This window comes from Pan troglodytes, chromosome 1 (assembly GCF_028858775.2).
Source record: "Pan troglodytes isolate AG18354 chromosome 1, NHGRI_mPanTro3-v2.0_pri, whole genome shotgun sequence".
In the NCBI taxonomy this organism is placed as follows: domain Eukaryota; kingdom Metazoa; phylum Chordata; class Mammalia; order Primates; family Hominidae; genus Pan; species Pan troglodytes.
Window position 1 is genome coordinate 194,636,754 of NC_072398.2, and position 16,146 is coordinate 194,652,899.

The following is a 16,146-nucleotide window of genomic DNA, read 5'->3' on the forward strand; positions in this document are numbered from 1 at the left end:
CTTTCTTGCTGCTGCTGAGCAGAAGGCAGCTCTGTCCTGTGCACCCAGGTGTGCTTTGCAGCTGGGAGTGTCCAAAAGAAGAGTGACTGAGTGGCAGGTGCACAGGGTGAGGCACAGTGCCACCCTGCAGGCCACCTTCCTGGTGAGGGCTGACCTGCAGCCCAGCTGTGGTAATTACCACAGCCAACTGTGTTAATTCCCCATCAGTTAAGAGGCCTGGTGTCCACCCGCATGTAGTGATGACAGTGAGATACCCACCCAAGCAACTACAGCACATCTGAGCTTTTTGTAGGATTAGACGTGTCAGGCACGCTGGGACAAAGGATAGGAGAGCCTGAGCCTCTTCCCGGTGCGCCGCTTCTGTGGGCCGAGCCTGTGGTACTTAGTCACAAAGCCATGACAGCTCCTCCCCGACCCCCAGATCCATCCTGTCCATGGAATGTCTAATGGAGGGGAAAAAATGAGTGACTTTCGCCACCAGCCACTGCCCTGAGGGGAGAAAGAGCTAAAGAAGCTGCCACAGAAGGGGAGACACTGACTAGGTGCACATTCATTCCCCATCCAGACGCGCAGGTCACGCGAACTTAGAACTGTCCTGATCTGCCTGTGCTTGGAGCCTAAAGAGACACATCATAGAATTTTTCCCGCCTTCTCGAACACCTGGAGAGCCCCCATCTTACGGGTGGGCCCTGACCCCACCTCTCACATTGACAATGTAAACCATATGCCTGTTGTTTTACAGAAAAATATCGTGCACAGAGACCTGAAGCTGGGGAACATGGTGCTCAACAAGAGGTAAGATCCCTGTCTCTACATCCATACAGTTACCCCGGGGCTGGGGCGGGCTACACATTGCAACTCTCCAGTGCCCTGAAGTGTCCTCATGAGGATTCCGACTCAAAACAACCCACTTCCTCCAGGAATCCCAGGGCTCAGGGGATGGGATGAACATGGGAATTGGGGGCTTGCTGAGACTGGGAGTTTTGAGCCACAGAAAGGGAGCTCTGGGAAGAACTTCAGATCTCCCTTGTCCATTTATTTGTCACACCTGGCTCCTAGTGGGTACTCAGAAAATTACTATAAAAATGGACTAAATGGTCAGGTGCGGTGGCTTCCGCCTGTAATCCCAGCACTTTGTGAGGCTGAGGCGGGAGGATCACTTGAGCCCAGGAGTTTTGAGACCAGCCTGGGCAACATAATGAAGACCCCATCTCTACAAAAATATATATATTTTTTGAATGGACTGAGGTTTACGTGCAGAAGGTTTACTGTGAAGTGCTCTCAGGGTGAGGGGGTGGAATTAGGCAGAGGGAGAAGCTGAACCGCAGTGAAGTCCCAGCAGGGCCTCAGCCTGAAAAACTCGAGAGTGGGATGGCCTGCAGATGGCCCGCGCTTGGCCTTTGTGCCCCCACAGCAATCAGTCACTGAATGTCTGCTGTCCTTAGGGAGGGGCATTCCCTTAGGCAAGGCAGCTTCTTTTGGCTAAGAGGGCCTCCTGGAGAGGGATGCAGCTGTGAGTGGTTACCTGTAAAATGCCACCAGCTCTCTCAGCAGCAGGGAGAGCATGCCTTAGACTTGGAGGGGATCCGGTGGCCCACCCTTGTTGGGGTGAACCAGCAGCAGAGGGACACCAAGCGTGGCCCTGGTTTCAGGTTGTCATCCCGCCTCGACAGAGGGTCCTGGGCCTCTTTGGAGTGATCTGGGACAGTGCTACCACTGTCTCACCATGTTAGAGGGACCACCAACCATGTAGGAAGCCAGGACCAGCAGGAAGTGGGCCCACTCTGTGGGCTACCATGATCCTTGAAATGCAGGGCTGAGAAGGGCGCATCTCCCCCACTCCGCCCCCACCCATTATTTCTGAGCTCCCCTCTGTCACCTCTCAACTCGGCATTGAGCAGGTTGGAGGGCTTACAAAGGCAGCCTGAATCTCACAGCAGAAGTGTTGTGGTGGGTGATTCATTCCATGATGTGGCCAGCCCAGCCCAGGAAGGGCCCGAGGCCCACTGTCCTCTAAAGAAGCCAAAGCCACAGTGGTCAGAGGAAAAGAAGCTGCCTGGAGGTTGGCCTCCGGGGAGGGGGCATTGCCTTGTGCCCCATCTCAACTGATGGGGAATTACTGCTGGGGGCTCCAGATCCCATAGCTCCAGCCTGAGAGGCCATCGGGACGATGCTGTGCACCTCAGCTGCTAAGCGTTCTCCATCCTTCGACTAGCACCACCTGGTGCTGGGGCTGCAGACAGAAACGCTCAGTGGTTCCCACTACCCTCTGGAGCCCACCATCTGATGGTGTACTGACCAGAAGATGGTATCATGTGTGGAGGACTGGCGTGCAGAGGGCAAGGGACATGTGGAGGGACAGTGGCTGCCACCTGAGTCGATTTGTGAAGGATGAGTTGGGATTTGCCAGGCTGAGAAAGTGAAAGGATGAGAACCTTGCCCTGCTATGCTCTGCAGGGGGAAGGGAGGGAAACAGGAAATTCCAGAGCTGCTTGAACCCTGGACTGGCTGAGTGAGTGAGTTGAGGAGGACGGAAGCAGCACTGACATGGGGGTCAGACCTGGCTCACTTCCCAGTGCCACTTCTTCGTTATCTTGGAGACCATGAGAGTGTGGTCCTCTGGGTACTTATTGATTGAATTCATATATTGAGGTACCAAGCACTTCTCTGAGCTTCCATTTCCTCATCTGTGAAAGTGAAGGTCATCCTGGCTTCCTAGGAAGATTGGCCTGAGATGCAAATCAGTGGGTGTGAGGCTGCGTGATACGATGGGGTTTGGCGCATCACGGGCACACCCCAGTGCTAATGTAGCCAGGACTGGAGAGCCTGTGGCTGAGAGACAGGAGAACAGGACGCATGGGCTCACATCTCTGGAGATGAGGCCTGCTGCATGTTGAGTGGCCAATAAGGACACCCCTGGTGAGGGCCCAGCGGTCCCCTAGCCATAGCTCTGCATCATGAGAGGAGGTGGTGGGGAGCCCCGAGCAAACCAGCCCTGGGCTGTGGAGAGCCAGTTGTCATAAAGTTGGGAAATTGGGTCCTGCCCCTTCCCCTGGCCCTCTCTGGGGCCTTGGGCCAGTCCCATCCTGCTGTGAACTACAGGCTTACTGTTCACAAAGAGAGAGCATATTTTTTGGGCACCTAAATCCATCTGGCTGCAGAGCCCATGTGCCCTCCAGCTGGACTAGAGAGCTCCCAGGCCTTCCGCAGCAGCCATTCATTGGCTCTAAATGAACATCCCAGGGTTGTCATGGGAACTTGCCGGGCTCATGCCTGCTAACCACACCAGCACTCCTGGCCCTTTGTGTCACTGGGGGATTTGCTTCCAACTCTCACTTCCCCAGGCCCCCTTGGTCCTGGGAGTGTAGTCAAGGGGTCGCACCTCCCTGCATACGCCGGCGTGGCTGTAGCAGCTCTGCTGTGAGTGTGAGTGCGTGCTCCTCAGGGTGCAGAATGCCAATGCCTCACTCATACCCAGTGTCCTGGTTGTACTTCCTGAATCTGATAAATCCCCCTTTTTGTGTCTCAGGGCAGACAGAGGTTCTGGCTGCCTTTTACTTGAGTCATGGGCGCTCCAGAGTGGCAGGGTAGTGTGGTGCAGAGAGACTCACTGCTCCGTGTGTGTCCTCTGGCACACCCTCCGCTCTGGGGCCCCACTCTCACCTCGTTCAGTTGACCTGAAGGAGCTCCAGCCCACTCCAGCCCCTTCCCACCCATCATGCCAGGCTATAACTCCATTGGAGCAGTAGGCGGACCAGCTGGAGGCCTTCTCGGCAGAGCAGAGAGCTCCCAAGGAGCAGACAGGGGGAGGTGTTGGCAAGGCAGCTGCAACAACAAGTTCACCCCGCTTTGGATTTTAAAAGGATCGAAATTCGAAATCCTCTTCTGGGGTTATGTGAGGTGCTGTGGGGTCTTTTTGCTTCCTCCTTTCTTTTTGGTAGGCAAGCAACATACCAAGTTCCTAGAAAAGGAGAAAAACACTGTGGCAGCCCAGAGGGCCATAGCTAAAGCGTGACTCACTCAGAGCCCATCCTACTGACACATGTCCCCTCCCGCCGTCCCACTCTGCCCTTGCCCTCTCCTGTCAGGACCAGACTAGGGGGTCTGGGACTCCCAGGGAGCCATGTACCTCCCACTTGGGTGGTGGTGGCAGGGCAGGGGAGTGTTGCCAAACCTCAGGAGGACTTGGAGCTGCCCATGCCACTTCCTGTGGAGAGACTCCAGTGCGCCTGCCGCTCAGCCCTGCAGAGCCTCAGCTGTGCCTGCCCGTGCCCTGGCAGAGGGCGGGAAAGTCCCACCAGCAGTGTTGAGTTGAAAGCTCAGCCACACTGGTATGTGCTTTCCAGGGCCTGTTGTCACACCATGGCACCTCTCCCCTACCGCCTCCAAGACAGAGTCTTTTCCTACCAGGTGTGCCAACCATCGGGGATGAGAGGACAACACCAGCTTCTACTGTTTGCCAGGCATTGGGCTAAGTGCCCTCCATGAGATTATCTTATCTTGCTGAATCCTAACCCAGTTCTGGAGTTTGGTGCTGGGATTTCACTGTTGTACGCATGAGGAAATTGAGGTTTAGCAAGAGATTCACAGAGCAAAGAAGTGGCAGAGTCAGGACTAGGAACCTGACTCCCAAACCCACTGTACTCTCTCCTGAGCTGTCCTCCTCTCAGCGTCTTGAGCCTCAGAGACCCACAGGATGCATTTGCAGCTTCCGCGGCCATCTCTGACCAGGGGAGAAAACCCACAGTGCCTCTGCTCTGTGGGAACCTTCTGGACAAGAGTAGCCCCATATTCAGGGCAGCGGCACTGGAGCTTCAGGGCTAGAGCAGCCCACTCCTTGACGTGCAAGTGACCCTTCGCAGTGACCCTTCACCTGTGCACTCAGGCTCTAGCCGCCTGCGGGCCACCAGTCAGATTCCTATGGCAGCCGACAGGGCGGACCTATGTAGGCGCTGGAGTCGGTGTTTCCATGGGGAATCCAGAGGACAGGCTGGCCTTTGTTTTGCATCAAGCCCTTTGCCAGCAGAATTCCCCAAGATCACCGAGGGCTCTCAGAGCCTCCTGGATGCAGCTCCTGGGGAAATCCACCAGCAGCCACACATGCCCTGTGCCTCTGAGAGTTGATTGTAGGGAGAGGCAGCCCAAGGCCCCCATGGAGCTTTCCTTCCTGTTGTCCTCCCAGCTTCTCCCCCTAGCTTCTCCACCCAGCCAGCCGACACAGGAGCAGGGCAGTTGGGTAGAGAGGCATCCTTCCTCACTGCCTGCCCCAGTGGGCCAGGAAACCTTTCCCAGGCCTCTTAGACAGGGCCTGCCCACCCTCCCAGCCCCCAGTGTGGTGTAAGGTGTAAGAGTCCTCTCGGGGCACTTCCTTTTGTCCACATGTGAGTTTTCTCCAAAGGATCAGAGCCCAAAGCTGCCCTGCCCCACGCCTTTCAGAGGGAGGGTCTGTGATGTTCTAGCCAGGGCAGAGTCACAAGTACGAGGTAAGGGATGAGTCAGCTTTGATGGAACAGAAGGAAAAGTCATTCGGGGCCTGGGGCCCTGCCCAGGGACACATCTGGGCATGAGGCAGCTGTCAGTTGTGTGTGCAGCTCTGGGGCCCTGCAGACCTGGTCTTGGATCCTGCTCTTCTGCTCACCAGCTGCATGACCTTGGCCAAGTCCTTTCACTTCCCTGTGCCTTTGTTGTATCATCTGAAACAGGACAGTGAGAAAATCCCCCGCATTGGCCACTGTCAGTTTCTTCCTCTGCAGTGGTTGTGGGGCCAAGTGAGAACTGACATATTCCGTGGTGCGGAGGTGGCTCGGGGCCAGCCCTTGGGTCACCTTCCAAGGTGGAGTCACTCACCTCTGCTGGACTTCCTTTTCCTCATGTGTGAATGAGGAAATTGAACTAAATCTCAGGTCACTCCCAGTCTAGAATATTACGTGAGGCTGTTTTTGAGAAATCTCTGAAAGTTGTTCTAAGCCCTAAGCTGTACCCCGAGATTCAGCCCAGGCAGCAGGTCCGGGGATGGCCTGTGCAACACTCAGGTACCTGGGAGAGAAGCCGATCCCTGCTGGGACAGCTCGGCTGGTGGCCAGAAAAGTCTGGGGCCTGATTCCTCTGCTCTGCTCCCTGGAGAGGGGGTCGGGGCAGCTGCTTCACCCTCTGACGAGAAGCCTACCTCCTACTGTTCAGGATTGGGGGTTGGCCCAGCGAGGTGTGTCCTGCCCGCGTGTCTTGTGCCTGTTGCTATAGACACTGAGGTTTGTTCACTCTGTCTCCCACTCCTAGGACACATCGGATAACCATCACCAACTTCTGCCTCGGGAAGCATCTGGTGAGCGAGGGGGACCTGCTGAAGGACCAGAGAGGGAGCCCTGCCTACATCAGTCCCGACGTGCTCAGCGGTACGTGTGTGTGCCAGACATTGGGCCTCTAAGCTCAATACAGCCAGGCTCTGTGACAATCCACTCAGCAAATTTGTGGGCAGGCCCTGGGCAAGGTGCTGGGGCTTCACTGGGGACCCAGACCAGTACTGTCCCTCCCCATACAAAATGTTTGGTCTGTTGGAGGTGGAAGACGTAATGATAACATGAATGCATGTTTAATTCCTCTGAGGTTAGTGCTAGGGAGGAACGGGATTGCTGTGAGAGTGGATGAAGGGTGCTTGGAGGACTTTCCCCATGAGGTGACAGTTGAGCTATGATCTTAAGGGGAACTAGGAATTCCCTGGGTATGTGTGACTAGGCTGAGGCTGAGGGTCCCAGAGGCAGCACAGCACGTTGGAGCAATTGCAAGCTGCTCAGAAAGTGAGCCTGGTTCAAGGGGAAGCCAGAGAGGTGCGCAGGGGCCAGATCAGGCAAGGCCTGACATAGGCCTCAGTAAGAGGTGTCATCCTTTACTTCAAGTGCGAGTGGAAGCCATTGAACAGTTCTTAACTGAGTGTGCCGCTATGAGTTTGTGTTTCAGAGCCCTCTCTCCTTGTCTGTGTTCATTCATTGTTACTGTTTGCTGAGGGCCACCCAGGCCCAAAGCTCTGTTCTAGACACTTTGGAGACAACAGGGAACAAAGTAGACAAACATTGCTGCCTTCATGGAGCTGACTTTCTAGTGGGGATGAGACAGATAATACACAAAACAAATAAGTAACTCACAGGCCGGGTGCAGTGGCTCATGCCTGTAATCCCAACACTTTGGGAGGCTGTGGCGGGATCATAAGGTCAGGAGTTCAAGACCAGCCTGGCCAATATGGTGAAACCCTGTCTCTACTAAAAATACAGAAATTAGCCGGGCGTGGTGGCGGTTGCCTGTAATCCAAGCTACTCAGGAGGCTAAGGCAGGAGAATCGCTTGAACCCAGGAGGTGGAGGTTGCAGTGAGCCAAGATTGTGCCACTGCACTCCAGCCTGGGCAACAGAGCGAGACTCCATCTCAAAAAAAAAAAAAAAGAAAAAAAAAATCTCATAAAGTTACTGCCCACTGATCTGATTTCCAAGTTCCAGACACTGTGCTGAGCGTGACTCGCATTATCTGTTTAAACCACACAGCTACCCTGTGAGGCCAATATCTATCTTAAGTCCTTTTTTCACAGATGAGGAAATTGAGGCTCAGAGAGATGACATCTCTTGTCCAAAGTCGTAGCTAATAAATAGTAAACTGGAAAATGGAGGCGCAGCCCCAGGGCTGCCTCCCACTAAAGCCCATTCTTGCAACTCTTTCACTGTCGACTCTTGCTTTCTCTTTCCCCCTTGTCCTTGGCCCAAATCCTTTAGGGAACCGGGGCTTACACCAGCTCCCATCCCTCCAACATGGAGAACTTGGGGTTGTCTCCAAGATCCTTCATCCCCACCCCACACATGAGTGCGCCCTTTCCGTGCAGTGGCCGAGCCAGCCTCGTCCCAGCTCTTCACACACGTCCTGGTGAGCAGGCTGCTGTAATACAAGCACTTACAACTCCCTCGGAGGCTCCCCCAGCTGCCGCTTCTGCTGGAGAGCCAGGCCTGTCCCCAGGGCTGCCCGTGTGCAAAGACAGTAGCACCATTCCCCAGACCTGGGGGTTTTGGTTAGAGTCACTACAGCCTCTGCTAGAGGGAACTGGGTGCCAGGGGTATACCCTAACTCCTGGGGCACCACCCCCATGGCCCAGCACAGTCTGGCACCCTCTACAATAATCCCCAAAGCATCCCCATAGGAGATAGAGCCAGGCTCCTCCTTCCACCCAGCCTGTGAGTGGGGCTGTGCCTGTTTGCAGGGCTCGGGCTGTGGGCTAGCCCTGGTTGGGACTCCTCTCTTGCAGCACCAGCCTAGAGTGGCCTTCATTTGCAGTCTGAGGCTCTGTGGCCCTCCCTGCTGTTGCCAGCAGCCTATCCTTCTGGTTCTTCCAGACTCGTGCCAGTCTTGGAGGATGAAACAAAGGAATCTGACTGAATCAGAGAGAATCCTCGACTGGGAGACCAGAGACCTGGGTTCTCATTCTGGCCTTGCTGTTGAACCAGCTGTGTGATCACAGCCTCCAATCTCCTTCTGACTTCAGCCTCCTCCCTCCTGGGTTAGAAGCTGAAGTACCAGCCCTACCATGTGGGTTTCAGACCCAGGTCTGCCCTTTCATTTATTCTCCATGTGCCCAGCATGGGCATGGGGCATGGAGCTGTGAAAAGGCAGGCCTGGTCTGGCCCTCATGGAGGTGATAGTCTGGCTAATAACCGTGTGAATTTAGGGAAGTTACAGACCTCTCTGAGCCTCCATTTTCTCATCTGTAAAATAGGGATGGCAGTAGTAGTACTCGAGGGATTAAATAATGCCCTTAACCAGCCAGGCGCGGTGGCTCATGCCTGTAATCCCAACATTTTGGGAGGCCGAGGTGGGCAGATCACGAGGTCAGGAGATTGAGACCATCCTGGTTAACTCAGTGAAACCCTGTTTCTACTAAAAATAAAAAAAATTAGCCGGGCGTGGTGGCGGGCGCCTATAGTCCCAGCTACTCGGGAGGCTGAGGCAGGAGAGTGGCGTGAACCTGGGAGGCGGAGCTTGCAGTGAGCCGAGATCTCACCACTGCACTCCAGCCTGGGCAACAGAGCAAGACTCTGTCTCAGGAAAAAAAAAAAAAAAAAAAAAAAAAAAAATATATATATATATATATATATATATATGTAATGCCCTTAACCTAGTGTTTGGCATGATCGTTGCTGAAAGGGAAGCTTTCAGTGTCCCCTCAGAAGCCAAAGCCCAGGGAAGGTCGCCTGCCCAGGTCAGGCTCCCAGTGAGTTTGTCTGGGGAGGGGCCATTCATACCTCCAGGTCAGGACAGAGGCTCGGGCTGAGGGAACCCTACACAGGTCCTGGAAGCAGATCCTTCCTGCCTAAGCCAGCAGGACAGCTCAACAGGAAGCATCTTCCAGACACGGGAGGAGAGGCAGCACCTTTTTTGGAACCATACAGAGCTAAGAATGGTGGTACAAGTAATAGATTCTGTACTGGCAACCCCACTTGGTGGAGCAAGTTCTAGGAAAAGGGGGCTGTCCTCGAGTCAGCCATGGGGTCAGCCACACAGTCACCGCAGCTGCTCTTTGGCACCGGGCGCTGGAAAGAGCCAAGGATGACACAGCCTGGAAAGAGCTTGGGAGAAGCTCATCTTCCACAGAACTACCTGCTATACCAGCCAGGGCAGGTGCTTATTCCCCACAACAGCCCTCTGTTGTAGGCGGCAGTGCCATCCTGAAGGTGCCATGGTACCTTCTGAAGACGCAGGCTGAGGCCTGTAATGGCACTGCCATGCACACATGGCACACCCTCTCCCGGTTAAACTGCTTGCCCTTCACTGGGCCCTGGTTGCCCAGGGAGATGACGCTAGGGTGCCTGGCAGCGTCTCTTCCACACCCACGGAGAACAGAGTTGTGTTCTGGGGTCCAGGCTGCCACAGCCTGCTGGTATACCAGAGGGTGCATCGCAGGGAGTGGGCAGGGCCAAGAGCTTTCAAATGCTCCAGTGGTCTTCATATTTCGCATTTGGGGGAGTGGGTCAGACAATGACTGTATTGCTGCTGGGTGGGTGGACAGGTTGCCCCGAAAGCAGGCAAGCAGCAGAGCCTGACAGTCAGATGTGGGCCCACTGAGCAGCCATGTGGCCCTGGACAGAGCAGATCACTGGGCCTCAGTGTCCTCAAGCTGTGGAGCACAGTTAGTGAAATAAAAGTTTCTTCCCGTGCTGTCCTAAAGCGGGTGCTCCGTTAGATGCCTGCTCCTTTTCGCTTTACAGATGAGGAAACTCTCACAGAGAGGTGAATTAAGTGGCCATCCTTCATTTAGCAAATACTTGGGTCCGTGCTGGGCACTGGGGCTCAGCAGTGAACACCGCAGGGAGGCACCTGCACCTGAGAACTTCCCTTCTAGAGGGGAGATGGGGAGTCACAAGTAGACAAAGGAGGGGACCTGCAAGTAGTCATCCGGGCTGTGAAGGAGGCAGGCGGGGTGTGGGGACGGTGACAGGAGGAGCGGCCAGCTCATCTGGAGCCAGCTAGTTATCTGCTGTGCCAGCATTCTTGACCCCCTGCTTGTGAGCTGCTGTGCTGGGTGCTGGGGCTGCAGACCCATGCCTGGCTCCCAGGGGCTCGCCGTCTGGCCGGGCGGGGCAGGTGCTGTGAGCAGGTGCTGAGTGAGCCCTCTCCTTGGGGCAGGAGAGGTGCATCCTGAGGAACAGGGGAGCGGGGAGCACGGGCAGGAGCTCAGAGGACGACTCTGGGGGGACCGGAAGTGAGGGTGGCAGGTGGAGGGTCCCAGGTGGGATTCCAGGCTGGTGAGCCACGGTGGTGCTGTGGCCTGAAGACAGTGTGGTATGTGTGTGCCCATAGGCCGGCCGTACCGTGGCAAGCCCAGTGACATGTGGGCCCTGGGCGTGGTGCTCTTCACCATGCTGTATGGCCAGTTCCCCTTCTACGACAGCATCCCGCAGGAGCTCTTCCGCAAGATCAAGGCTGCCGAGTATACCATCCCTGAGTGAGTCCTGCCTCCCGGGGGGTGGGGGGGCAGCCAGCCTGATGGGCTCAAGGCAGGGAAACGGCACGGTGAGCCTGGGCATCCTGGCCACAGACCCAGCACCACCCACTGAGCCCTCCTCCCCAACTCCCTGCCTCAGGGATGGACGGGTTTCTGAGAACACCGTGTGTCTCATCCGGAAGCTGCTGGTCCTTGACCCCCAGCAGCGCCTGGCCGCCGCCGACGTCCTGGAGGCCCTCAGTGCCATCATTGCATCATGGTAAGTGGACAGGCACTTGACCGGGCACATGGCTGCGTCCTCAGGGCCTCTGCCCATCCTACCCAGAAAAGCAGCCAGTAGTCAGCCTGCTTCTCTGCCAGTTAGAGTCAGATTTCCAGATTCTCTGCATGGACAAGATTGGGAGGGCATAGGCAGAACTGAAGGTTGAGCAACTATGGGCTGCCATAGTTACCCAGGCCCTGCCAGCGGGGCATGGGCACTGCCTCACTGAGTTCTCACCACCACCTATAAGGGAGAAATTGTCCCCCTTTATGGGATAAGAAAACTGAGGCTCAGAGAAGCAGTCTCTCATGGCAGGAACACAACCCAGGTGTGTCTGACTCCAGTTAAGTCTGGGATCAATGGACCTGGTCTCTCTGGGGCCAGCCTGACCTGTCTGCCTCCCTGCAGGCAGTCCCTGTCATCTCTGAGTGGGCCTTTGCAAGTGGTTCCTGACATTGATGACCAAATGAGCAATGCGGATAGCTCCCAGGAGGTGAGTTGGGGAGGGCAGATGGGCCATTACCCAGCCCCAAGGGACAGGCTTCTGGGGGCAGGCAGGGCAAGGGCAGAGGTGGCAGCTCCGCGCAGGCCACAGAGTTTCCTTGGTCTTCTTCCCCAGCCTTGGGGTGGGAAAGGGAGACTTCAGTCCTCAGCCTGAGCTGCCTGGGGCCTGCCTTGGGCTTGGTGTAGCTGGAGATCTTTGGCCAGAGAGACCTGTGAGACAGCCGAGCTGGAGCCAGTGCCCAAGTGGCCCAGGCCAGCCCTCTCAGCTTCCTCCTGCTGCCCAAGTCACATTTCTCTGCCCCTCTGACTCAGAGTTCTCTCTCACCCTTCCTGCTTTTCATTTTTCACATGACTCATTTCTCCCTATTTCTTTCCTCCCCATTCCCTGCACTGGAGAAAGTGTTGGGCCTAGGCTGGGGGCAGAGACTTGGGCACCAGGCAGCAGAGGGCAGGTGATCTTAGGGTGCCCCCTGGAGGGCAGGGCTTGGCCGAGCAACAGCATTGCTGGGCCCTGGATATTGGAAGGACCTTCCCTCCCTGGCCCACCTTGGAGCTCCACAGTGAGCAGTGTGCAGGTAGGACCAGGAGGGGCCGTGCCTGGGAGAGCCTCCCAGAGCCTCCTGGCCCCCGAGGAAAGAGAGTTTCAGTCCCTACCCACCTCCAGCTTCCACCCTTTAGCTGTTTGGCTAAAATCATCATCACTAGCCCGCAGTGAGTGCCTACCCCGAGGGCACCTCATTCAGCCCTCACTGCGGGCCTGCGTGGCCTGTGTTCTTAGCCCCATGTTACAGAAGAGGAAGCAGGGTTAGAGAGGACTTTCCCAAAGCCACACAGCTTAGAAGTAGTGGAGCTAAGCCTTGAACCCAAGTCTCATCCTGAAGCCTTGCTGTCTCCTGTGGTGACTGGCATGGGGACACCACTTCAGCTTCTGTTACCATCTGCCTAGACCATCCCAGGGAGCTCAGCATGGGGCCCTGTATATGTGGCTCCTCCAGGTGCTGAGCCCCCAGCCCAGGGCTTGCTCGTACCTCTTGACGTGCATTAGCCGCCTCAGGGCTCAGAGAACCTTTGCGAGGGGCCAGACAGCTAAGGCTTCAGAGGTAAAGTGACCTCTCACGCAGCCAGTGAGTTAGGAAGCATGAGTCTGCGTCAGTCCCGGGTCCGTAGGGCTGCCTGCAAGGGGAGTTCAGGTTGGCTGGAGGGGGTCAGGGACCCACCCTCAGCGCCACTCCTGCCCCCGGCCTTGAGGCCTGAGGGTGTGGTGCCTGGAAGGGTGACTGCAGGAGCCAGGCTGCCAGCACTCTTGCCTGCCCTCCTGTCTGCTGCGCTGCCTTCATCTGGGTTTATCTTTGTCTCCTTCCCACCCTCCCCGCCTCAAAGGCGAAGGTGACGGAGGAGTGCTCCCAGTACGAGTTTGAGAACTACATGCGTCAGCAGCTGCTGCTGGCCGAGGAGAAGAGCTCCATCCATGACGCCCGGAGCTGGGTGCCCAAGCGGCAGTTCGGCAGCGCACCACCGGTGCGACGGCTGGGCCACGACGCACAGCCCATGACCTCCTTGGACACGGCCATCCTGGCGCAGCGCTACCTGCGGAAATAACAGCCTCAGCCGGGGCCACCAGCACTGCTGCCACTTCTTCCAGCCCCAGCCAAAGGCTTGGCTGTCAGGGCTGGGCCCTGTAGTGCTGAACTCTCCCGGGCCACAACAGGGACAGGGCAGGGACAGGGACAGCCCAGGTCACACGTGGGGTCAGCAGAGGTACCACGAAGCTACCTTTTGGGATGATTGCTCGATTGGTTTTTAAATCAGAAGCCTAGATAACTAATCTGCTTTTAATCACGATGTTTTAATCTACCTCTGTCTCTTTAACCATGCTGTCTCTGGACTGAGTGAGAGGGAGGAGGGAGCCTGCTCACCCCACTCCAGGGCCTTCCCCAGCGGCCACCAACTGACCTGGGGCGCTGCTCCCCACAGTCCAAATAAGCTGAAAGTGCAGCTCGCTGCAGGCCCCAGAGCGAGCATCCCCTCCTCCCTGCTCTCCCAGGCCCCTGCCACAGCCTCTTTCCGTCCCTCTCTTTCTGACCCAGGCCCCTCAGTCCAAGCTTTGGAAAACCTTCACCTCATCTTAAACCGAACTCAAATATATTTATTTTTTTACCATACCAACTTCTCTCCCATCTCTAGGTGGCTCAGTCCATGGCCACTCCCTGCCCCCAGCCTGGCTGGACAGCAAGGAGTCCACAGCCCACACGTGGGCTCCCTCCTCACCCCCAGGCAGGGAAGCCCCTCCTGCCAGTCCCTGTCCCCTTTCAGCCCACCAGTCCCTCTCTGCTGCCGGTGATGGGAGGCCTTTCTAGACCTGGCTCTTTCTCTCCCGTCTCAGTGGCTTCTCTGAGGTGCTGTACACGCGCATTAACCTGTTCCCTTCTCTATCCTTCCCCGTGGTACCGAGCTCACGTGGACTCCCAATGCGAAGGGGCCCATGGGTTGGGCTGCAGGCCTGGCCGTGAGCGGGGGCGGCCTGCACGCTCCCCTAGCCTACTCTTGTGTTTAGGGGATGGTGGGAACATATCCCAGTGCCCTTGCCTCATAATAGATGTGGTGACTCTCCCGATAGACCCTAGCAAGGGTCCTCCATGGTGGTGAGGGACTCAGGAGAATTGTAGGGATTGGGGGACCCTGCCTGTCTGGCTTGAGAACAGCCCTGCTGCCCTTTTGAGCCGAGATTTTGAAGTGGATGCCCGTCTTGCCAGAAATGCTGTTCTCACCAGAATGCCCCCTCCCCTTGCCCTTACTGGACTTGGCCCTGCCTGATGCCAAGCAAAGACCCTTCCCCAGAGGCCTACCCCCCATATGTCCTCAGAGAGGCTGAGTGTCCCCTCCAGGTAGTCATGGGCCCTGAGGCCCCTCCTGCCTGGCCCTGCTCCCCAGTGGGGAGGTGACTGTGTTTCCCAGAGTGTGAGCCGCTCTCCTCCCCCTAAAAAGCTGACTCACTGTGAGTGACCTTGGGCAAGTTCCCAAACCTCCTTGTGCCTCAGTTTCCCCATCTGGAAAAAATGGGGCCACCTCTTGCCAGCAGTAGCAGGGCTGCCCACGCCCCTTTCTCCCCATGCCCCATCCAGCACTTGGGCGCCTCATGCCTCTGCCTCAGTGGGCCTGTGGGAGCCTACTGGAGCCCAGCACTTACTCCCCCTGAGCAGCGAGCCTGCGTCTGTCTCAGCTGTCCAGCGCTGAGGGCCAGGGTCTTGTGCTGTGGGGCTGGGGGATGCCCTCTTTTCTATATTTATTTCATAGAAAGTCTCCTGCGGGAGCGGAAATGCAGTCCGGCCTAGGGCTCCCAGCCCTTGACTGTCCTCCTGTGAGGGCCTGAAGCTGGGCCAGGGCCCGTCGCAGCAGAGCCCCCTCTCAGCAGCCCACCGGGTCCCTCCAGGCTGCTGCCCGTGCGTGGTCTCTCTCCTCCTTTTCAAAGCAATAGCCGCCGGGTCTGCAAAGCCCTGTCAGACAGACTGGGCCCTTCCAAGGTCAAGCCATGTGTCTGATTACATTTCTGGTGAAGCAAAGGAGAGGAGGATGGGTCAGCCCTCACTGGGTGTCACACACTGAGAGAAGTCCTATTGTAAAGAAACGGAAAAAGTCACAAAAAAGTTTGTATAAAGACATATTTTTGTACTACATGGGGACTCTTCCTGCATGTCAGCAATAAAACTTCCTGATCTGGAACCGCTGTGGCCTGCGTCTCCTGCGTTCTTGCCTTCCCTGCCTACGTCTCGGCCTCTCCAGCCCCGACCCAGCCCCGACCCGGCCCCATCCCTCTCCATCCCAGCTGAGTGGTGCAGGATTCCCAACTGGCTTCCTGCAGCTCTGAGTGTGCCCCCTCCCTGCTCCCCGCAGCCAGCGGGTGGCACCTGGCACCACTGTCTTGGCGGGGGAGGGGAACCTGAAGTGCCCAGCAGTCTCTTGAGACCTGTGCATCTGCCCACTGCCCAAGTGGGAGCTCCCTGCTTGGCTTGGCCCACCCTCTGACCTTGCATGCAGGAGGTAGTGGGGCATCCCAGCACCACAGCAGCTGAAGGGTATTGATCCTCTCTGCTGAACTCCATCTGGGGTAGGGGAGCCTGCTGCCCCCAGACAGACTGCCCATGTGCCCATCCAGGGCAGCCAGGGAAGGAGAAGGCCCAGCCAGGCCTCTTCCTGCTCCACCCTCCCCCTCCCTCTCCTCAATAGGAAGCCAAGGGCTTCCTTCCTTCCTTTCTTTCCTTCCTTCCTTTGCTTAAATTTAGACTTTGGGCTGGGCACGGTGGTTCATGCCTGTCATCCTAGCACTTTGGGAGGCCGAAGCGGGTGGATCATGAGGTCAGGAGTTCAAGACCAGCCTGGCCAAGATGGTGAAACCCCGTCTCTACCAA

The 16,146-nt window shown here is 56.7% G+C and overlaps 1 protein-coding gene across 27 annotated transcripts in view; it reads left to right on the forward strand.

Annotated features, from left to right (window-relative positions):
* The window catches only part of STK40 (serine/threonine kinase 40), a 46,234-nt gene extending 30,774 nt beyond the window's left edge, over positions 1-15,460 (forward strand). For 26 of the 27 annotated variants that reach the window (XM_063808940.1, XM_063808976.1, XM_063808868.1 and 23 more), the window contains 6 exons: positions 743-795; positions 6,277-6,392; positions 10,830-10,974; positions 11,114-11,233; positions 11,645-11,729; positions 13,121-15,460. In XM_063808940.1, the coding sequence (XP_063665010.1) occupies positions 743-795; positions 6,277-6,392; positions 10,830-10,974; positions 11,114-11,233; positions 11,645-11,729; positions 13,121-13,339 (738 nt within the window). In that variant the 3' untranslated portion in view covers positions 13,340-15,460. The remainder of the gene's footprint in view (positions 1-742; positions 796-6,276; positions 6,393-10,829; positions 10,975-11,113; positions 11,234-11,644; positions 11,730-13,120) is intronic. The other variant, NM_001329736.1, reaches the window with a different exon arrangement.
* Positions 15,461-16,146: the final 686 nt, after the last annotated feature.